The sequence below is a fragment of the Sprattus sprattus genome (assembly GCF_963457725.1).
Source record: "Sprattus sprattus genome assembly, chromosome: 5".
Lineage (NCBI taxonomy): Eukaryota > Metazoa > Chordata > Actinopteri > Clupeiformes > Clupeidae > Sprattus > Sprattus sprattus.
This window is the reverse complement of record NC_137924.1, coordinates 9,978,888-10,002,918: the sequence shown is the minus strand read 5'-3', so window position 1 is coordinate 10,002,918 and position 24,031 is coordinate 9,978,888. Positions and strand designations below refer to the sequence as shown.

Here is a 24,031-nt window from a genome sequence, read left to right as displayed (position 1 = left end):
AAAAGCTTGCGCTGGTTCAGATTTCTGCTACCATGATATGTGTCCAATCACAGCTCTGTGGTGAGAGATGTTAGTGTTTGCTTACACGCTCCCACTAGTGAGTTGAGCCACCTACCTTGGTGCAAAAAGTGTGATCGGGGTGGTGCTTGGCGGGAGTGACCATTAGCGTGATGCGCTCATATAGCTGGATACCAGTCAGAGAAGTGACCCCCATGTAGAGGAAGATACCAAACAGCACAGCCAGGGGAATAATACGCAGCAAATCCGTCATCACAATGGACATGCCTGTAGACAGGGAACAGTTAGGGAGTCACTGACAGTCAGCTGATGTTCTGAGAAACACTTTAACCAACACTCAAAAGGAATAAAATGTAATTAATGTTCTGATATACCTTTGTCTTGCATATCGTAACTGCATGAATCTCTTGACTGAATTAATGGTGTCAATAAGAACTTGATCACAAAAAAAAAGCAATAATTTCTGACTGGCTTACCCAATAGTATAGCTACAGCCATGTTTTCTCAATGAATTGTTACTGTTAGTGTGGACTTACCCACTAGTATAGCTACAGCCATCCCTGTCACCCTCTGTTCTTTAACCTCCTGGATCATGGGCTTCTCCCCGGGAGCCGTGGCCTTGCTCATGACCGTCAGGGCGTTGACGTGGGTGACGGAGCGCACGGTGGCGGCGGTGAGCCAGGGCAGGCCGAACAGGGGGCAGAGGGCGCCCAGGATGACGATGAGCAGCAGGTCCAGGTGGAAGCCGGAGCCCTTCACCAGCCGCCGCTCCTTCTTGCTGACGATGAGCCTGAGAGGAGCAGCACAGCAGTATGGCAGAGAGCAGTATGGCAGAGAGCAGTATGGCAGAGAGCAGTATGGCACAGAGCAGTATGGTAGAGAGCAGTATGGCAGAGAGCAGTATGGTAGAGAGCAGTATGGTAGAGAGCAGTATGGTAGAGAGCAGTATGGCAGAGAGCAGTATGGCACAGAGCAGTGTGGCAGAGAGCAGTATGGTAGAGAGCAGTATGGCAGAGAGCAGTATGGCAGAGAGCAGTATGGTAGAGAGCAGTATGGCAGAGAGCAGTATGGCACAGAGCAGTATGGCAGAGAGCAGTATGGTAGAGAGCAGTATGGCAGAGAGCAGTATGGCAGAGAGCAGTATGGTAGAGAGCAGTATGGTAGAGAGCAGTATGGCAGAGAGCAGAATGGCACAGAGCAGTATGGCAGAGAGCAGTATGGCAGAGAGCAGTATGGTAGAGAGCAGTATGGTAGAGAGCAGTATGGCAGAGAGCAGTATGGCACAGAGCAGTATGGCAGAGAGCAGTATGGCAGAGAGCAGTATGGTAGAGAGCAGTATGGTAGAGAGCAGTATGGCAGAGAGCAGTATGGCACAGAGCAGTGTGGCAGAGAGCAGTATGGCAGAGAGCGTTCTGGTGGTCTTACAGCTAAAGGCTGTGTTTGTAAAATGTGTAGCTATAGGGATTCAGGGTCACACTAAAAATGGTTACAGTCGGACAACATGTTAATATGAAGTGAATGTAAATCCTGATTATATTGTACTGCATTGGGAGACAAAAAATGTGCTTTATTAAAAATAATCTAATTGTCTAATTGGGGGAATAAATAAATAAAGGCTGTGTTTTGATTATGCATCACACAAGATTTGATATACAGTTACATTACATGGGGGGAGAGTGTGGCCACAGCTCAAGGCCAGAGACCCCACTATGATATGTACGACTATGAGCCTGAGAGGAGCAGCACAGCAGTATGGCAGAGAGCGTTCTGGTGGTCTTACAGCCAGTGGTGTAGTCCAGGGTATACGCAGGTATACGGAGTATACCCACTTATTCAGCATTGATTATACCCACTTCTTAAAAATAAGGGCGTTTATCCTGGGCTGCTTAAAAAAAATAAGAGTCTACCCACTTCTCCAGGGACCACTACACCACTGCTTACAGCTAAAGGCTGTGTTTGTAAAATGTGTAGCTATAGGGATTCAGGGTCACGCTTAAAATGGTTACAGTAGGACAACATGTTAATATGAAGTAAATGTAAATCCTGATTATATTGTACTGCATTGGAAAAAAAAGATGTGCTTTATTAAAAATAAAGTTGTCCTCCGAAGAGGGGGGGTGGTGGTGGGGGAAAAAATAAATAAATAAATAAATAAATAAATAAATAAATAAATAAATAAATAAATAAATAAATAAATAAATAAATAAATAAAGGCTGTGTTTGTGATTATGCATCACACAAGATTAAATATACAGTTACATTACATGGGGGGAGAGTGTGGCCACAGCTCAAGGCCAGAGACCCTACTATAATATGTTCGACCTGGATAACTTTGCTTTATCTGAAACTGAAGAAGTGGTCAGTAGTTTAAAAAAAAAGGCCCGACTGACCGAGCATGCAAAAACACAGTTACAAAACAGGCCAGCTAAGAGAGAGGTGGCCACAGCTGGTCTGGAAGGGCCTCAAAAGGGGCTACTCACGTGGTGATCTGCGTCTCCATGAAGATGAGGATGAAGACGAGCAGGGCAGGCACCACCGAGGCTCCCATCATCCAGGCGGGGAAGGGCTGCTTGTCGCCGAAAGGGCTGATAAACCAGCCTCGCTTGTCGGGAGATGTGACCGAGAAACCCGAGGGCACGTTGAGCTTCTGCAAAAACCGCAAGAACACAAGCACTCACATCCCAGGCCTCCAGGGCTGGCGTACTCGCCAAGCATTCACCACAAACTAATACAAGCTAAAAAGAAAGGCTGGGTTCAATTACAGTGTTGTATTTAATAACAGTTGGAAAGAAAAAAAAACGACAGGGGGAAAGAGGAGCTCTGTGTGGACTAGCAGCTCAGTTTGATTGAAGAGGAGGTCAGTGAACAGCTGCATTGGGGCCCCCAGGGGCCACAGAGTCGATAGGGCTGTTTACCTGTGTGTAGGTGTCAGGGAGGAAGTAGTCCACTATTACAGAGAAAAGGATGGAGATGGGAATGCCAAAGTCTCCGATGATTCTTCTTGCCTTCAAAATTGAACAACAAAAAGCTCTTTTCAAAAAATATTCGTTAGCAGGACCATGAGTGCTTTGAGAACATTTAAGAGCTTTTGAATTTACAGACAGGAAGAAAAGGAGAAGGAGAAAAAAGGTTCTTGCCGCTTTTTACCTTCCCTCCCAGGAATCTGCTGTTCCTCAACTTTCTGAGAAAGAAGGCCACAAAAAAGGTGCCGAGCATGAGCACCAGGGACAGCAGTGCAGTGTTGGGCTGGTTGAGCAGGGGCTCCCCGATCTCTGGATGCTCCGGGTCAAAGACACTCGAACCTGGCAGGCCTATTGGGTAGTTACTCATCAAAGGGTGCTCCCTAAACACCTGTAAATACCCCAAACATAGCAATTACAACCAGGGAATGTTACACATATCAAATGAGGGCCTTCACTAAAACCTTCACCATCCTAGAGTTTTTTTACACTTACAATTCATTGAGAAAACAATAAAAAGGTACATGCCAGTGCTCTACTGGAGAGCTGAAACTCTACCTTGCTGAGTTTGACGAAGGTTTCGTAGATGAAGATGAGGGAGATGAGGAAGGCGAATATCTCCTGGGTGAAGGGGGAGATATAGCGCACTAGGAAGCTGCCCTCGGCTGCCACCATCACCAGCACTATGAAGATGAGCCAGAAGCCAATCCAGACCCGACCTGTGAGGTACTCGAAGCCCTGAGCCTGACAGAACTGGGAGAGAGAAAGACCAAGAGACAGAAGAGGAGAAGCAAGGGAAACGTTCAAAGACTCTGTTGTTTATCTCGCATGAACACAGCCCTTTTGGAATCAAGAACCCATGTTCCATACCTTATAGAATGCCTCTTCAAAGACCAGCAGAGGTCCAGAGAAACCAATGATGAGCAATGGCTGACCAGCTAACAGGGAGAATAATATCCCAACAGTTGCCGTGGAGATGATGAGCTCAGACACTCCCATCATGCCTTGTGTTTTCTCCCCTTTATAAGTGACAACAAGTTTAATATTAGATCTTTTTTTTTTCTTTGGAAATATGACCACTTTTAAAAGAAAACATGACCTGCCACTGACCCAGTAGACCCCCAAAGGTGATGGTGGGTGACAGGGCAGCAAAGTAGATGAAGATGACGGCAGCCAGGCACTGGGTGTCCACGGCGTCCTTCAGGTCACTCATGTAGTGGGGGTAGCGCCGGCGGATGTCGTGGATCAGGCCTCCGAACGGAATCCCAGAGCGCTTGAGCGGGTCCACATCCAGGTCCTCTTCTTCTGGCTCATCTGTGCTCAGTTCTGAAACCAAATCCCATGTCATGTTCAGTGCACAGAGTGGGGAGAAGAACCCTGTCTCCATTTACAACCTGGTGATCATCCATAGCTGCCTAAGCTCACTAAAAAACACAATGGCAATATACACTGAAGCTGAGTGTACTGACAACATGCCCGAAAATAAATTTGCACCGTGGCGCGATAAATTTAAAAAAAATGTATAAATAAATAAAAATGTTCATGTCTGTCCAAATGCATCTACAGATATGAGGGGTCATCCTGTGGTTTATTGGTCACTCTGAATAAGAGTACAAGCCATTGTGGTTGAAGAGGTCATTCTCACCTTTAGCTTCTAGCTCAGTTTTTGGTGCAGCGTTCATAACCTTCTTCTGCTCCCTCTCTTTCCTCTTACGAAGCATGGCCTTCTGGAAGGAGGCCACAGTCTTCAGGAGGTCTTTGCCCTCCACGTCTGAGGGGGGAATCACAATACTGCAGTCGAGGAACTCATTGATGCCATTTAACAGGTCCTGACGATCATCGGCAAAGTAGGCTACTTCATGGAAATTCTGGAATATTAAAAATGGCATAATCAAGAAACATGGTACAATTTTCAAGCCTCAGAAAATTCTAGTGCATTACATAAAAGTGACCGGAAGGTTCCCTTGCCTTGTCGGACATGAGGGTGGAAAAGGACCGTCCAATCTCATGGTAGTCCATATTGGATTGACTTGGGCCCAGCAGCACAAACAAGAACCGGACAGGGACCGGCACCTCCAGAACGGACTCCAGGAGGACCGACTCGCTGAGCCGAACGAAAGCCATAGCAGGCTGTTCGAGGAACTCCATGCAGCCTGTGCACAGAGAGAGAAGAACCAGCACTCACCCAGGTGAAGTAAGGATACAGCCTGCAGGCAGCCAGTCCGAGTGCGCACACTAACAATACTTAATTACATGACTTATGGCTTCCACTTAAAGAGCTTTGGGGTTATGGTCAGGCCCGTTTCCCAAACTTGTTTCAGACTTGAAAACCACTGTGACTCTTAGTGCTGTGCATTGTTACCGCTACTACGCGCTCACGACCAAACACTCTATAAGTCGGACGTACTGGAGCCCCATAAATAAACCCGAGATGACAGCGTGAACCTTTTGTCCCGGAGACTGACGTGAGATGGAGGGAGAGCGTGAAAGGACTTACCCACGAGCACCACCGTGGCCTCAGCATCTTTGGGGATCTTTGCCATGAGCTTCATGGACCTGGCTGCGGCGTGGCTCTCGGCGGGGAGAGGGTGGAGCGATTTCTTTTGATAATAAAAAATCGAGCGGTCAGGGAAAATATGTGTGACATTCAGATTTTTGTAGAGGCAGTAGCAATGGAAAGCTCTGGCAAGCAGCGCAATCCAAGGCTCCCTCCTTACAACCAAGCGGTAGAAGCAGCACGTATGCTACCTCTGAGTGCGGGGTTAAGGGTCCTTCTATGTGTCCTAATGAGGTGACACACCTGCCTCCTATCAGGACATGAATCTACAGCGCCAGGTGACAAAGGCACCGAATGCTAAATCACTTTCAATCAATTTAATACGACCAGATTTTTTCATTTTTTTATGATTTTTACGAGCTGTTCCAAATTTGCCAACAGTTTTAGCCATGGGGAACATTAAATGTTTAACAGCTAATGCATCAAGAAGTTTTAACAAGAAGCACCTGTAGACTGACAAAGAGCTCTAATGTAGCACATGTGGGGAGCCCAGGCTTTCCGCCGCGGGCCAAGCACTATCGGCCTTCTAAGCAAGACCACTTACAGTACATCTCAGCGCAAGGCTGCGGATCTCCAGTGTGTGTTAATGCACGAATGCCAGGCATATAGCACCAGGAGATCCCTCCCGTTACGCCGGTCTGGAACAGAGGGTACCACCGTTAAGCCGGTCGCGGGGCACACCGATGCCCATGATGCCAGTGCCGGTAACGTGGCATTTGTCCTGCGTGACTACATGCCTGGTCATTCCACACTCCCAGCGTTAACTCTCTGGAGCTCTGAGCCCCTATGTTAAAACACATAGAATACTGCGCAAACAGCCAAGCCACTCACAAATAAGCTGACAAACACCTCTTTATCGTGGTCCGGTGCCTTGCTTCCGCGCCTCGAGGAATGGTCCTCGGAAACCAGGGGCAAGGCAGTGTCCGGCATGTGGTTATGGTTACGGAAGCTGCCCAGGCTGGTGACCGAATGGTTGCGGTGGAAAAGCCCCTCTTTTTCATCGTTTGGGTGGCTGTGGAGGAGGAACACATGGATGGTCTGATGAGATGATTAGACTGAAGAACGGACTGCGGTCAACTCTGCATCAACTCTCTATCTCTTCTGTACAAACGGCACTAGGCCAGTAATAAAGCATTCTTTCACTCTTGCCAGAGCGAGACCAAGATCTGTGTTGATTTAAGTCCTTCGAGGAGGAAAACAAATCTCCTTGATTATGCATAATAGATATCGAAAAAAGGCAGGTTTCCATCTCGGGTAAAGAGATTTGCAAACCAAACAGCGAACTATATCTCCCAATATAAATAGTGAAACTGCAAACCAAACCACATATCTCGAGTCGTTACAGGACAAATGGGCCAAAGCAATCAATAAATTCATCCTAAAAACAACAAATATAAATACGCGTTTCGACTGCTTTGACTGTTTGATGGGGGGAAAATAAGTCCTCTAAGTAACGGCAGACCTCAGAGACATAACTTTAGAGCGTGAGAGGCCCTGTCTGAGCGGTGCCTGATACGTGTTTTTGCGAGGAGCTCGGCTAAGTCTCTCTCTCTGGCTCATGAGGGGGACCAGATGGAGCAGAGTGTTCCTACGGGCTGACGCCTCGCACAGACAGTTTCATCACTCCGCCACTCCGTCCAAGCCAGTGACATCAGCGAGTCTCATTAAGACTCCTCGGGTCCCTGTTAGGAGCAGGTCTACAGGCGCTCGACACTGCAGGTTCACAAAAGCGTGAGAGAGAGAGAGAGAGAGAGAGAGAGAATAAAGGAAACAAAAAAAAAGAGGAAAAAAAAAAACAAAGAGGCAAGGTGTGACACAAAAAAGGAATTGTGTTCACCCAAATTCCAGGAGATCTTTTAAAGAGGAATGACTAACCGCCATGTTAAGTTATACTGCACCTTGAAGTATTTCTTTCCACATCATAAATACATATCTTGGAATCGGGCGCTAATTAGACACTTTTTCCCATGGAAAGGCGTTGATGAGATGATGGGAAATTTTGCAAATTGAGTTGTCACTGATGGCTTGTGTGTACACTACACAGTGGCTTTGTGTTTCTCTATATGCAAGGGAGCGCATTTGAGTGCAAGAATGTCAGTGTGTCTGTGTGTGTGTGTGTGTGTGTGTGTGTGTGTGTCTGTGTGTGTGTGTGTGTGTGTGTGTGTGTGTGTGTGTGTGTGTCTCTGTGTGTGTGTGTGTGTGTGTGTGTGTGTGTGTGTGTGTGTGTGTGTGTGTGTGTGTGTAAGAGAGAGTGTGTCTGTGTGTGTGTGTGTGTGTGTGTGTGTGTGTGTGTGTGTAAGAGAATGTGTGTCTGTGTGTGCACATGTGATTTCGTGGGACTGTTTTATTGCTGGGCAGTGCAGCCCTCTGCAGTGATCCCCTCTAAATGAGCACAGGTGCTGCCATCTGGCCCGGAGTGGGCTGGCGGGCTGAAGACGGCCAAATCGCCCTCGTAAATGAGCCTATGTCTGGGAGGAGGGGCACCAGGGAGGAAAGAGGTGGCACTTTGATGCCACCACCGATTCGGCCCAAACCCTTTCAAACCTAACAAACTTCTCTTACAGAACCTAGTAGTTATCATATGGACTCGCTAACTAAGTAAGCTCTTTCAAATCTGTCAGAATTATTCTTATACAGTGACCAGTATCTTCTAAGTTCTCATATGAACTCACCAACGGTTCTAAGTAAGGTCCATTTGATTCTATTAACGCTCACATATTGAGACAGCACTGGTACTAAGTGACCCACCTCTTTTCAAGCCTATCAGAAGCTTGTAAAACAGGCTGACCTCCATCAGATGGAAAAGTGGAGAAAAGCAGAGTGACAACGACACTACCAAAGCTCTTGCATCAGTCTTAACACAGTTCTGCAACCCATGACTAAGTCAGTCTCCAACTGCTTAGCCGTTATAGATGTATGGCACAATAGCTTTTCCAGAGAAATATGTCAAGCCAGATAACTTTTGATTAACCTCACACACAAGCTGTATGTTATTAATGGGCTTATTAATTTCCCAAAGGTATGCCATAATCAAAACCAGCATCCCCACATCATCGACAAACCATGAATGCATCCCACCGAGCTCAGTGGGGTAGCTATGCACTGTTATTGCTGTTAGTGCACACACACACACACACACACACACACATGCGCACACACAGATACCATTTAGATGGCACTACAGGGTCCAGTGCGGCCACCCGGACAAAATGCTCACAGCTGAGCACAAAAAGAGAGAGAGCGAGAGAAAGAGAGAGAGAGCAGTTCACAAGACTTCACAGTTCACAGATGTGCAGAAACAGACTTCCATCTCTGGAAACAAAAGCTGCACTACTCCATCCCCCTCCCCAGTCCAGTTTATCGCTGTCAGCTGGACATATATTTATAAATATATACATGTACATATATATATATATATATATACATATATACATATATATATATATATATATATATATATATATATATATATAAAATTATTTTTAAGCAGAAGACTTATTATTTTCTGAAGATTGGACTAACCCCCATGCAGAACAGTTTTAAAAGAGAGTATATAAATGCTGATGGTAACTCTTTCATTTATTTAAAAGCATCGCAGGTTGCGTAATCTCTTTTTTTCGATCCATCAGGAAGTCAGTGCAGGCAGGCCTCCTGGCCAATGGCATCAGCAGTGCAGCGCTCAACATGGTGAATCGATAATGGCTATTGATGTGTGACCCTTTCTGACCTGTGTTTGAGCAGCAAGGCCCGCAGAACATTAGCTCGGTCTTCAGCCCTTATTTGGTCCGAGATGATCATGGTCTCCACCACCAAGTGGGCAACGCCTGGCAGAGTGGTCTGCTCCAGGTCCAGCAGTATGGCACCTGTGGAAAGACCCAGTAGGCTTGAGACACCAAGCAGGCAAGGGCATTTACACTATATTCTGTGACTGATGACTTTGACCTGCTTTTTAATACCACGCTCGAAAACCACAAAAGCGATAAAGCAAACATATGCGTCAGTGCATGTCTGTGTTATTTGTTAATCTAACAGCCAGAAGAGGTATGCGAATATTGCTGTTTGCAATAGTGTTTGCGGTAAGTGAGAATTTAATGTTCTTGTCAAATGGTGATGCCATATCTACTAGATTTACGAGTCAACTATAAAAGGTGGCATGCAGCAAACAAATATCAACTGTGGGAGGTAAGCAATCATAGAGCCCTGAATGTTTTGGAAGGTAAATGTGTCTAGAATCTACTAATACCCCTGAACTTTATAAGCATAAGTCCATTATTTAACATCTTAAAATCTGTATGTTTATCTTTGTTGGATTCAGAGTCCAGTCAACTCAGTATCAACTGATACATTACTGGCATGTTAGGATGCTCAACACCGAACATCAACCGCAGGCCATGGGGGCATCACTGCCCCTTTAAGGGCTGCTGACACGGCGTCCGCTCCTCACCGTGAGTGATGGTTCTGCGGAGCTCCAGGAGACTGCGGAATGTGAGCGAGGCCACGTGGGGTTTGCCCCAGCGATCCGTCTCCGTCTCCACGTCCTCCTCGAACTTGATCCAGCGAGCCGTCTCCTTCCAGCGCATCTCCTGGTTCTTATCAGTGATCAGCTCGTTAAGTTCCACAAAGACCTGGCCCCAAAACACACACACACACACACACACACACACACACACACACACACACACACACACACAGTACACACACACACACACACACACACACACACACACACACACACACACACACACACACACACACACACACACACACACACACACACACACACACACACACACACACACACACACACACACACACACCGACCACAGGGAGAACAGGACTTCAGAATGTGCCTTGTTATAAATCCATCTGTATGATGCTTTCGCCAACAGATTTCACAGCTTCTGAAGGCCAGTGGTTGGAGAGTGGTCCAATCCTAAAGGAAATCATTAGTGAAATGGGTGCTGTTTAAATATCTAATGCACACAGAGGGAGGAATGAGCCCACAGCTTTGATTGATTAAAGAATTAGTGGAACCAGAGATTCTCAAGCAGACACTTGTAAATGGAGCTTCTGCTGCTGACTGACAGGGAGTTTATATAAGTAGGATATATTTGCTATCTTACACTGACTTAAGAGGGATCACTCTCCCTCACTCTCACGTTCTACAGCGTGTGTGTGTGTGTGTGTGTGTGTGTGTGAGCGTGTGTGTGTGTGTGTGTGTGTGAGAGTGTGAAAGAGAGAGAGAGAGCGAAAGGAAGAGGATCAATAAAGACCTGCCAGAAAAGGAGAGATAGCAAACGGATAAACGTTCCCACGTCTCACTGGTCCATATCTCTATTAGCACACCTCATCTCAAATATTGACGTTGGATTACAGACACAGAGAACCATTAACTCCACACTCAGCCAGGGGAAGACGGATGTCTGCACAGGGACATGTTTGCATCCATTAGAGCAGGCCAGTCGTCCGTCTCTCACCTCGTGGGTCTTCTTCTCGGTCACCTTCTTCCTCCTCTTCTGACTGCAGAGAGGAGGCGAGCTGTTGCTGGTCCGGGGAACCTGGCATCTTGAAGACTTCTTCACCAGGTGGCGCCTCACCCCGGGATTGTCCTCAAATCGGTGACCTGTGGGACAAGCAAGAAAACAAAGAAAAAGAAAATCTGTACACAAACGCGAAAACAAAGGCAGAACAACGTCGGGAAATGACAATGGAACAAAAGAGTGATGAATTACATTGTTTAGATCGGCCTCTCCGATTATGTTTCCACATTTGCACTTAAGTAACACTAAACATCAGCTAAGTTGGTGGTGAGCAATCTTAAGGCAACGCTAAAGTAATCGACAGAGGGAATTACTTTGGGTGGTTGGGCCCTGAGGCCACTTCAGTTTCTCTTTTTTCACCGGAGCCATGATTTAATACTGTATCATTTCAACCCACAAACCAGGGCTTTTATTGAATTTGAGATAATTGAAGGCGTGTGTTCCTGGGAGCCCCTCTCTCCTCAGCTTCTCAGCTTCACCCAGTGCCAAGCTTCGAGGCCTGGGGGACTCTGGGGAGCGGGAGAGGCCCTTGCCAGGCTGCCTCGGGGCCCCAGCTGGTTCGTGTTGTCACAGTAGTCACAGGACATGGGGTAAACAAAACAGAAAGAGCAAAAAAAAAAAAAAAAAACGTTGTCCTGTCGCTCTCTTTACCCTCATCTGTCTGACTGCGGGTTTCATGCTAGCGCTTGTGCTCTGGTTCGCCTGCTACGCTTTACAGTACATGCTCAGCTCCCACGGCAGAGCGGAGCGGAGCGGAGGCTCCTAACTGCATGGAGGAGATGGCTCTTGGCTGTACCCTGTTTGAGCCTTTCCATCATGGCAGTGCAACAGCAACCCTGGCGAGGGACAGGCCAGCCAACATTCAGCTCAGAACGTTGAGGAGAAAAAAGTCCATAACAGCAAATTAAATTTGCTGAAGTATTGGTTTTTGAACGACTGCGCAATCCCTCGTTCTACATAATTACAGAAGTGGCAACAGCAGGTCATTGATGGAACAACATGTCCCTCTCTGAGTACAACACGTTGTACATATGCTGTGTTCACACAAGTTCAAACATTTTTATATGTTTAAAACGACACAAAATAAGTCTTTTTATGTATTTTCCTTGTGGTCTTGACATATTTCTCAGAGCGTAGACACATAACCGACAGGACAAGACGACACGACTCTACCCTTCCCCGGCACGAGCTGTGATATACCTGAGGAGCCAGCGAGCGGCTCAGAGGCTGATGATGTGTCGAGAGAGGAAAAATCCCTCATTAATTCTCTCAACTGGCTAAAAAGAAGCCGCTCTTACTCTAGGTAACACTAAATCAGGGGAGCAAACTTTCTCGTTTTGCATTTGCCGCAGCAAAGCCTGTCAGGCCCCAAAGCATTACTTCCCAGTGGTGTAGTCCAGGGTATATGCAGGTATACGGAGTATACCCACTTATTTTTCAGTCAGCATTGCGTCTACCCACTTCTCAAAACAGAGCTTTTATCCTTTGCTGTATGTGCTGCTTAAAACAATTAAGAGTATACCAACTTCTCCAGGGACCACTACACCACTGTCAGTTCCATAACCTTCAGAGCCTTCTAAAGCTTTCACGGTAATGTCGGTCAGATTCTGGCTCATCAACACTTGAAGAAAACATGCTTGATGAAAACATGCTAAAAAGAAGCAGTTCATACTCTAGGTAACACTAAAGCAGGGGAGCAAACTTTCTCGTTCTGCATTTGCTGCAGCAAAGCATCAGTTTCCATAACCTTCAGAGCCTCTAAAGCTTTCACGGTAATGTCGGTCAGATCCTGGCTCATCAACACTTGTCAATGGCATATCTTTACGCTTGGCTGGAGCAGCACAGAGGCCGGCCCAGGGCCCGGTGATGGGGCCGCGGGATCAATACCTGAGCTGAGCACAGCAGTGCCCACACCCTGAGCTCCAGAACATGAACTTTGATTGTCCTATCACTGAGCTGGGCACAGTGGGTGGGGTCTGGCTTTAATTAGCTTGTGTTACTCTACAAGATCGATGCAGCAACTCGATTCAAAACTCCCACTAGTCGATCATCAACATCAGACACATCCATAAGTGTGAGGGTGGAGTGGGGAGCTCGATCAACCACAGCGTCATAATCACAGTTTTATAAACAGTTATAGGCCATTAGATTACTTTGAGTGATGTGCCACAATAGTAAACCTCAAATCTCCGAACTTGTCAATGTTTCCTGACACCCAAATGCAAATTCATTAAAGAGCTATACAGTTAACCCCTTATGTTCTAAATGGACTGATCGAGTTTACTAATACCTGCATTCGTTTATTTAACTACTTTATGTTTTCAAAGAGTTAACGTAACTAACAATGTATATACCTTCTTTCTCCTTTGGCTTACGAATAGGTTCATCTGGTTCTCCGAGATGAGTGTGGATTGATTCCAACAAGTCATAGTCATCAAAGTCCAAGTTAAACTCCTCAAAATCCACTAAGCCCTCCACCGAGAAAAGACCCCCGTGGTTCCCTTCCTCGTGTCCGCTCCCAGCGTTGGGTTGGTGGGACGGAGTGGCGTTGGAGGAGCCCTTTGCCTCCTTGTCTGTCATCTTTTCGGCCCGTGCCTACACCCCTCCCCACTGCAGGTGGGTACCCTGCTCATCCAGGGTGCGCCGCTCCTGCTCCCGCTCCCGCTCCTGCTCGCCGTCCTTCGCGTCCCGTCGTAGTTGGCAGCTATTACTACTATTCTGCCCTAGCAATTACGTGCATGTAAGGCGTAGACAGATAGACAACAATCCAAAGGGTGTATGATGTTCAGCTCTTTACTTTTCTGATGCTCTCATTCCCAATGTATTTTTTTGTCCCGTTGGTGTTAGCAGCCCAGCCAAACCCTTTGGCTTTCCATGGAGAGGTTCTCCACACTCCTGAAAAAAAAGCTACCAAAAAGTAGAAACTGGGAAAATGACTCTAGAGAGCCTGACCTCTGCTGATGGGCTCGGCCCAAAAGATATCAGTGTTTTGAGTTCTAGGAAATCCACGGATGAATCCAGAAGCAACGTCAACGAAGGGCTGCTCCTGAAAGCCCCTTCATTTGTCAATTTAGGCTGAGCGAGGCGGTCAACTCCCTTGGACAGCAGCCATTCCAAGAACTGTGATGAAACCAGAGGTGAAAGGAAATGGAAAAATAAGACAGCACAAGGAGAGGATCGCCAGACAAAAAAGATGCGCTGCTTGTCCAACAACGCTTTTGCTCCACAGTGAATAATAACCAGAGCGAGGGGGTCTGGTCCTGACGTGAAGTTTCCAGCCAGGCACACAAGGCCGCAGTATGGTGAGGCCTGAGGCTTTCCTATCCAGCCCGCCGCCACACTGGGTGAGAACACAGGTTCCAGGTGAGAAAACAGCGGGGACACCAGAGTTGCTGAACAGTCGACGGGGGAACTGCGTATGCAAGCGCAATTTTTTTTGGTTCACCAACTAATCTATTGGCAGCATGGCATGGTTTTTCCGTGACGTTGCCGATTGATTCTGTAGCCGAAGCTGGGACTGGTCGACAAAACCCCCTCCCCCCAACCACCTTCCCCGGCAATGGCGACTCCCTCTTGCCTCGCTACCCCCTCTTGCAGCCAGACTGTCGTCGTTGGCACACAGCGAGCAACCGGGGCGATGAGTCACGCGCTGAAAGAAAACACCCACACCTCCAGTCTTGGTTGAGGAGAGAGGAGGGCAGCAGCAGCGGCAGCTCCAGAAATATGAACGCTCGCACACACACACACACACAGACAGCACATCCGCACGCCGACCAAAGATGACTGCAGGGCCTAGATTGGGCCCAAAATGTCCCAGCCACGGCAACAACGAGACGCAGGAAATGAGGACAGCCGCCGTCGTCTCAGCATCACACTTAGTCAAAGTACGTCCAGATGCACAACACGGTGCTTGGCGGTAGGCTGTCTCTAGAATCCACGTCTCCATGGAAACCGTGATTGCTACTGGAGCGCTCCCCTCACTTACTCGGCTGGTACCTGCACAGCACCGAGCCTCTTCAGGCCACATCACAGGGAGAGATGCACCATGCCTCAGGCTCAGACACACACACACACACACACACACACACACACGCACACACACACACTCACACGGCACCGAGCCTCTTCATGCCACATCACAGGGAGAGATGCACCATGCCTCAGACACACAGACACACAGATGTGTGATCATTTATAAATACTACTAGATGCCACAGAGAGCCTTAAACTCACTCAAACACACACAAACTCTCACACACACACACACACACACACACACAGAGAGACACACAGATGAGTGATCATTTATAATACTACCAGATACCACAGAGAGCCTCAGACTCAAACACACGCACAAGCACACAGACGCACAAGCACACACGCACACACAGACACACATCATGATGATGGGAGATGGGGGCTTTCACTCCAAGATGTAATATTTGAGTTGAACACTGCAAAAAGTATTTGGAATAGCGCAATGCAATGGAATTCATAAATGCTCCCATATTTCAATACATTTTCAGAAATTGGCAGCAACATCCCTCAAGTAAATCACTGACTTATCAGGCTTAAATGGTACATTCATTTCTTATTTACTATGTGCTCATGCAACTCCCATAAAAATGAAACAGATGATCCAACATGAAATGCAAATGTGTGGAAGTGTGAAGAGAGTGTGCCAGTCAGCCACACCCCACACCCCACACACACACACACACACACACACACACACACACACACACACACACACACACACCCCACGCCCACTGATGCATGAGCAGCAGAATCACTGGGGTGGAAGGCAGGGGGGGGGGGGGCGTAGTAGAGCGGCAAATAGCCCCATCCTTCCATCCCGGCACAACCGAAATTCAATCGCTTGTTCCAGAGCAAGGTCCCAGTTTCCGATTCCATTTGGCAGTTAGGGCAGTCGATGAGGGCCTGCACTCTAAAAGCAGGAAAGGCCACGAGCAGGGGTCGCTGCCCGCGATAATCAATCCAAGCTACTGTGTTAATTACAGCCCGAGGCTGGGCCACTGAACTCCCATCCGCTCACCTAAGAGAGAAAGAGGGGAAGCCAGAGAAGGAGGGCCCGCCCGCTCTCCCCATTCATAACCCACTCTAACACACGTCTCCTGTGCAGCCGGTCACGTATAGATGCATACTGCACAAGCTGATGGCCATGTAGCGGGAGGCACGGGCGCAGATAGCACTGGGGACGGGGGGGGATTCATAGTGACCCCGATCTGTCCCCACCACTCTCCCTACGTAAGGCGACAATCATCAGTTAATAACTCTGCACAGCTGATTAGGCGATGTTAGCGTCCCCCCCAGTTTAAAAATCCCATCTGCACAGCTGGCGGGAGGCGATGTCACAGAAACACACCACTTTCCCCCACTCCTGTGAGTGTGTGTCAGGGGTCAGGTGATGCATGTGTGGGTCAACCTTCACTCTGACCTGCTCCCTGCCCAGGGCACACCTGGGCACTAGGCATGATGAATAGGCTAGTTATTATGTGATAATTGATGGCAGTGAGTGATGGGCATGTGTGGGTTGAGCAGGGATAATCCTAATCTATTCCAGCATGACAGCCATCTGGTTGCACAGAGCATATTATGGGCTGCCTGACAGGTCTGGAGCCACCGGAGGGCAGCGATGGGACTACATTTAAAACCGCTGACTTTTACAATCCAATCACTTTTTTTGCCCTGTGTTCTAGATTAAAACTCAATGTTGTAAACATTATGTGAGCAGGATTATCATCAATTAAACATCTGCAGTGCTTTCTTGATCAGCAATCCAGATGTTTTGAATCGGAAGAGGAGAAGCATGATTTCCCGCAGGTAAAAAACTTGACGTATATGTTTCGGGGGGGGGGGGAACGGTTTCCCAGATCAGCGACGCAGCAGGACAGGACCATATGGCTGGCTAATGACGATGTTGTTTGTGACTGTTCCCATGGCAGACATGCCACCACAAATCTCACAGAGCTCACAACAGCTGGGAGGGCAAGTGGAGGAGCCTGGGATCCATACCCCCCCCCTCTCTCCCCCTTCCCTCCCTCCACTTTCTTCCCCTCACATCAGACTGAGGGAATGCTGACGAAGGCTTTGCTGCAAAATCTCTGGAAAGAAAACCAGCAGTGCTGGGGTGGAATACGTGGCATTTAACGCATAGCAGTGGTTTATCATGGAGCTTAATCCAGATCCCATCTGATGAGCATACATTAAATTTAGCAACCTATTTAGTCCACCATGACTTTTAAAGCTCGAGGGGTCAGTGATAGGGTCTGCTGATTATAGCCTATCGCTCAGCATTTCATTACTCCAGCACAACATTTGAGGTTTGTTTGGCTATGCCCAGCGTCCAAATGAGACTTTTTTTTTTATTACAGGCGATCATGGGGAGGAAAATAGCTGAAAGTCCAATTGCCATATGGACGCAGTGGCCCTCTGTGACCCTGACCGCAGTTGAAAGATCTCGGGGTTTGTTTACTTGTGCTTAATAAGGCTGGGATGAGTCGAGGGGCCTGCTGACTGGCCGACCCATGCCGAGGAGATGAGGCTGCAGTTACTCTCGCCGCCACAACACATACAATGAAGGACCTGCCCACAAACCACAAACCCATCACTCCCCTTTCCCAAACAAACCCAAATGGCTGCCAATCTGGCCTCTAAGTTAACAAACAAATAGCCGGCAGACCACTGCTGTCTTTGCTCTGCTTCTCAGTCCGTAATGAGGTTTCGAGCAGCGGGGCCTGGCGTTCCTCGTTCCACTTTTCCTAGAATTGCGTCGGTATGACTTATAAAGTGATCTCCCGGAGATGAGACCCAAGTACTGCGGCCATCCTACTTTGTCATCAACGCCGACAAAATAAAATGCGAAAGATTAGGAGTAGATTAAAGATTTATTATTCTTGGCATGCTCTACACTAATCCTCGGAACCACACGGCCTCCTCAAACCACAACGATGACTCTTTCAGAGCAGCAGTAGCTGGGCAGATTTGAACTGAACTTGAAAAACCCAGGAACCAGAACTCCAGCCGCACATTAATACATCCCACAAATCCGATCTGGGACAGAGTTACTTTGACTATATTAAATTCCGGACAAACACTGTAATTAAATCAGGAGGTGCAAGTCATGAATGCAATCAGCTGACCCAGTGGCAGAGGAGGAGAGGAAGTGGCCGGGGCCGGGGAGGACTTTTATTATGTTTTTCTGTGAGCCTCTTTCTCTTTGACCCTCTCCTGCCCCCTGCTGGCCTGCTCCTTACTCTTCATGTCGTCCAGGTCGGCGCTTGCCAGCATCTGGGCCTCGGCCTCGTCCGTGGGCACCTTCTGGTAGACTGCCGTCTCCATGGCGGTCATGCTGCCGATGCAGATGCGCTCCCTCAGGTCGTAGCTGGTGCGCTGGGCCCCGGGGGGCCGGTGCAGAGGCTTCCTGCGGAACCAGCCCCGTGTGCTGGTGCTGGCCGGCTCCACCGACGGACTGAATCTGTGGACACACCACCGCAGACCAAAGAGAGTTCACTATATGCACTGCCAAGGCTTTGATTACAACTGTATGGGAATTGTAATACAATAACTGTTCAAGAATTATATTATAGTTGAAACTATAAACCACATTATGCAGTACACTGTTTTGTTTGGTGGAATATTAAAAAAAATATTATGTAGAATTCATAGACTTAGGAAAAGACAACCGCAGTGCTAAGAGAATCTGACTGCACTTACACTACGCTACGTAATTATGCAATGGCAAATGTTTTTTTACATAGCTCATGTTTGTTGTTGCTGCTGCAAGGACTTGTGGGACGGCCTTTCCTTTCATAAAAGATGGTAAGTGTACCTTATGCCAAAAGAGATAGGATTGAAGTATTGAAGCACATTTTCTTCAGCATTTAGAAAATTTGAACAGCTCTTATCATGCCAGTTAGATACTTCCTGGTCCTTACTAAGCAAAAAAAAGACTATTTGACCACAGCCATACTCCTCCTTTAACGCTCTAAGTGAGATTCCACAAAAAAAACAGCAGATGGCGCTACAGTACAGTCATCCTCTCACATCACAGCTGCATATGCAAAACCACACGCCGCCTTCGCTCACATTATTATACCGTAGCACTGCATCCTGGTGCCCTAATTCTCTCATCGGCATCCAAAAAAGCCGAACAAATCAATACGGAGTGTGTGGATTAGTGTATTCAGATATGAGAACAGACAAGTACCTGAGCATCACTGCAGACTGGAGATCCACAGCTTGCCCTATACATTATTCATGGCCTTAAGCAATAATTGATATCCTGATTGCCATGTGTTTTGATAGGCCAGATGGGTTTCCAGACAGAGCTCACATGTATGCCTCTGGGCAATTACAACTATGAACGTCATTTATATCCACACAGATCTGCCGGACCATAAAACACTCTCACCTCAGGTCCACAATGTGTTATATTCAAAAATAATATGTCGGCTGGCTAAACCGGCAGTAGTCCTTAATGGAAGGAAACCATAGACAGAGCGATGAAATTACAAAAATGAAATTTTGTACAAAGATGAATTTTTTTTTTAGGCAAACAAATTATTTTTTCTATTGAAGCCTATTCTTATTAGTTAAGTTATAAGCAAAAATAATACCAGCTACTAAGTCACCTAGTCCAGGATCTCAGTCATTTTTTTTCGGATTCAAAACTTAAATTTGAAGCTTAATACAACGGAATGAAAAATACGCCGAATGATCTCATCCGAGCGTCTGTATGCACAACGCGTTAGTTAGTGTCTGACGCAGGTGACAGTTGAGAGGACGTGGCTGCGCAGCCCTCTCTACCAACACTATCTGATTTGCCAGATTTTAAACTGACAGCAGTTCAGATTTTGGAGGCGTATAGGCAGCAGGTGGATGGCTCGTTAGCTGGCAACATACCGCATTCGGCAAGACAAAGCAATGATTGACATGACAATGAAATGTTCAAAAATACCAGCCTGGCACAACATCTGGAGTAGGCCTACGGGCTACTGTATGAGACATGTTAAATATTCAAACACTGGTGAAGGGTAGACTATGTCGTACATAAACACATCATTGGTTGAAAACAAAATACCTGCCATGGATCAGGTACAAGTACAGTATCAAACCAAGTGGCCTAGGTCCTATTTAGTATTATATGTACTTTCCAGAACATTCTTAACGCCTTCCTCCAACCAATCCACCACCCCAAACCCACCCTACCAAACTCACTGATTTTCAAACCCTGGTTTACGGCCCTGGACGAAATATTTTAGAAGAGGGAAAGGAGACTGAGGAGAAAAAGTAAAAGTTGCGCAATGAAAAGTTTCCAGATCTAATATCAAATATTCTCCCCTCACTCAATGTCTGAATCCGTCAAGCAAATTTCATTACCAGCTTTTATTTTGACATAGTTGTTTGAGAGTGGAGACGGGAGCAGCAGCTGCCCTACCTGCTGGTTGCTTCCTCGTCCTCTTCCTCCTCCTCCTGTCGCTCCTGCGTCTCCTCCTGCTCCTCTGGGTCCTCCTTGGAGGACACGGGCTCCTGGGGGTCCAGGGTCTGCTGCTCGCTCTCCATGTGGAAGCTGCTGGAAGGCAGAGGAGCCGCCAGGTCCTCCTCACTGCCCAGGCTAAACTGAGAGGACCAAACACACCATTACCCTCACCGCACTCAACACCAGCCCTCTCGCTCACACTACAGAGTTTAAAACTGTCTCAGTATTTCTCTGAGGTCATATTAACACTCCCGTCTCCCTCTCTGTCACTCTATATTGCTCTCCCTCTCACTTTTTCTGGGCAGTTACCTGTTAAACTTACACTCAGCAGATTGTTATCTATTCCGTGTCAGCTCTTTGTTCGGTTCTCATCTTACTGGCAGAGAAAGGTGAGGCTTCACTCCCCTGAATCCTCCCTCAAAGCTTGGTCTAAACTCTCTGAAGATGGGGGTTACACCAACTTACTGAGGGTGAAATTACCCATTAAAACTGTGTACTGACTTGTTCTGGAAGAAATATACTGAAAAAGAAACGGTAACACTTTATTTGAAGGGGTCTACATAAGGGTGACATGACACTGTCATAAGAATGACATGACACATGTCATACACATTAATGAAACGTTATTTTTGTTCATGACTGGTTCATGACTGTTGTCATAATGTGTCATTCGGTGTTTGTAGGGTTAGGGTTAGGGTTAGGGTTAGCTGTGTGTACAAACACCAAATGACACATTATGACAACAAAAAATGGCATCCCACAATATTCCAACAATACAAAAACACGTAATATAAACAGACATTGTGTTGCAACATTCATCAGTGTTTCAGCCCTACGACAGACTCCCACGCGGGCCTACCTGTGGCTGATCCTCAGGTGCCTCGGTGGGTGTGGTCACAGGGCCCTGCCCTTCTGTCTCGGACTCTGCCTCCTCCTCGTCGACCTCGTGGATGGTGGGCGTCACCTCGGAGGGGGGCATGGAGGTCTTCTTTTTCTTCCGCTTCTTCTTGCGCCGCCGGTCCATGCTGAGCACCCTCTTGCGGAAGCGCTGGGGCGGGGGGAGGTGGGTGGAGAGCGGGTGGTGGGTGTGGTGGAACATGTGCCGGTGATCTGGGGAGCAGACGGGTGGTTTGGGAGAACATGGGAAGCTTTGTGAACATGGGAAGCTTTGCAAACTGCCCAAACTTCCAGGGCGATTATCAGAGGGAACCTGCTAAACACTGGGAGAGAAAAGACGAAACAAACATGAGAAACGAAAAGAGAATCTCTTGGGCTGACAAATTCAGACACTGCATTGCAATACTCTAACATGACCATACATTTTCGAAAAGACTCATGAGAAATTGAGAAATGGCTAAAATGTTTCATACAGAAGTGCCTTGCTGTACTGCATTCAATTCCTTGATTCTTCCCTGACCAATGTAGAAGCTTCAACCGCTTGATGACTTCATCTCTGACGATGATTAAAATATACCCCAAAGCACATCATAATGCCAATATGCATCCCAAAAGAACAAAGATATTCTGTCCTGAACTTTTTCAGGCATCAGAAGACGTCACGAAGCGGCACCTTGAGTTGTCCGAGCACAGAGACAAAGAGGCTGTACTGAGGCACCAGAGACTGTAGCTGTATGAGGCGAGCTCTACTCCAGGAGTAAAGTGTGAAGTCTGGTGGAAGACAGACCAAATTCTTAAACCTCAGGGACAGTGTGTGGATAAACAATATTACCACTGTATAATAAACCAACTGTAGGCTGTAATACATGTATATGTTTGCTAGTCTTTGCAAATCATGAACTGCTTATTTCTTGGGGGAAAATAATGATGTGGAATTCACACGTATACATTATTATGATTGCTATTACAATTGTCAGTAATATTTTATAAAGCACCATTGCCTGCTATGTGCTATAATTCATTTTTGATGACAATGTAACATTTTGTGATGCACAGCTCATAATGTCATGTGGAACCCTAGACTATTGCTATGACTACCAGGGGTAATTCCACACCTATGCAGCCTCTTCAATCATTAAAAATGATCAAAATATTTAGTTATATGATCACTAATAAGAGATAAAGTGCTTGATATTTGCACATTGTTACTCATTATACATTTGCATGAACAAATACTGTTTGTACTGAGCAATGTTGTTATTCATGTCATTTAGGATTGTGTATAGTATTTTGTGCTAAATAGTTTTTGTTTGTGGGCATAGTAAATTATACATGTGATATGATATGCGTAATATATGTGCCTGGTTACAGACATTTTATTTCAACTAACTATCCATCAATCTTCTGACTGAATCACCTGCATGTGAGCACAACGGCCTCACAAACTCCTTTCCATAAAAGTGCCTTAGCGTCAACTCAACTACAAGGACGAGATTTACAATATCTGCAGCCTGAAGTAGCTTAGCAAGCAGCTCTGAGGGGGTCAGCGGAACAGAGCAGGGCCATTAAAACGAGGCTCGGCGCCTTAGAGGCCGGGCTTTGACGAGTGGCTCTCATGGAGACAGCGCCATTAATCTCAGCCAGGCAAGTTTAAGGAGTGAGACTCACTGAGCACACCCTTAAGAAGGTGCACTCTTCCATGAGTGATGATGCTTATAAAACAAAGATGGCAGCTCATTTGCACGTTTTTAAAAGTCAAGCGTGTGTGTGTGTGTGTGTGTGTGTGTGTGTGTGTGTGTGTGTGTGTGTTTGTGTCTGTGTTTTCACTCGTTTTGACTAGGAAAATAGTGAATCACTGAATCTGCCCGTTGCCTTCTGTGTTCCTTTCCCTGTAGCACTATTCACATGCGTCGTGGAAGATATCAGTGTCCCCTCGGGCCGTTGGCACAACACCACTTACACTCGAAGTCTTTCTCGTTGTAGCTGCGGCCCATTTTCTCTGCGCCATTGGCTGCCGATTCAGAGATGATGTCCCCGAAGCGCTCCACAGACAGAGCCTTCTCCAAGTCCTCATCTTCCTCTACTTCGGCAGGATCCCTCTCCTCCTCTTCAGCCAAAACCTGAAGACAGGGGTCAGAGGTCAGAGAGTGTTAGCAAGCTAGCTTGAGAGGCAGTGAAAACATCACGTTTCCTTACCTAGTAGTGAAAACATCCCGTTTCCTTACCTAGTAGTGAAAACATCACGTTTCCTTACCTAGTAGTGAAAACATCACGTTTCCTTACCAAGTAGTGAAAACTTGCTTCTGGAATGACATTTATCTACAAATATCTACAATATCTACAATATCTTTCAAAATGCATTTGTAGTGAAAACATCACGTTTCCTTACCTAGTAGTGAAAACTTGCTTCTGGAATGACATTTATCTACAAATATCTACAATATCTTTCAAAATGCATATGTAGCCTTAAACAAGGTTTAATCTGTCTTTGCAAAACAAGCCTACACCGTAAGCACTATGTCATGTTTTAAAGTGTGCAGAGGGAAGGGGTATGAAA

General features: G+C 46.8%; 1 protein-coding gene across 1 annotated transcript in view; it reads right to left on the bottom strand.

Moving 5' to 3' along the window:
• slc4a3 (solute carrier family 4 member 3) overlaps positions 1-24,031 on the bottom strand; it is a gene marked incomplete at both ends in the record, with an annotated part of 35,393 nt that overhangs the window by 1,168 nt on the left and 10,194 nt on the right. The window contains 19 exons of the mRNA XM_080839644.1: positions 116-285; positions 555-808; positions 2,499-2,665; positions 2,934-3,023; positions 3,166-3,369; positions 3,537-3,731; positions 3,849-3,997; positions 4,089-4,304; positions 4,624-4,846; positions 4,947-5,131; positions 5,476-5,578; positions 6,385-6,547; positions 9,263-9,398; positions 9,980-10,160; positions 11,013-11,158; positions 18,353-18,573; positions 20,596-20,717; positions 21,437-21,687; positions 23,435-23,594. Coding sequence (XP_080695770.1) covers positions 116-285; positions 555-808; positions 2,499-2,665; positions 2,934-3,023; positions 3,166-3,369; positions 3,537-3,731; positions 3,849-3,997; positions 4,089-4,304; positions 4,624-4,846; positions 4,947-5,131; positions 5,476-5,578; positions 6,385-6,547; positions 9,263-9,398; positions 9,980-10,160; positions 11,013-11,158; positions 18,353-18,573; positions 20,596-20,717; positions 21,437-21,687; positions 23,435-23,594 — 3,336 coding nt within the window. The remainder of the gene's footprint in view (positions 1-115; positions 286-554; positions 809-2,498; positions 2,666-2,933; positions 3,024-3,165; positions 3,370-3,536; positions 3,732-3,848; positions 3,998-4,088; positions 4,305-4,623; positions 4,847-4,946; positions 5,132-5,475; positions 5,579-6,384; positions 6,548-9,262; positions 9,399-9,979; positions 10,161-11,012; positions 11,159-18,352; positions 18,574-20,595; positions 20,718-21,436; positions 21,688-23,434; positions 23,595-24,031) is intronic.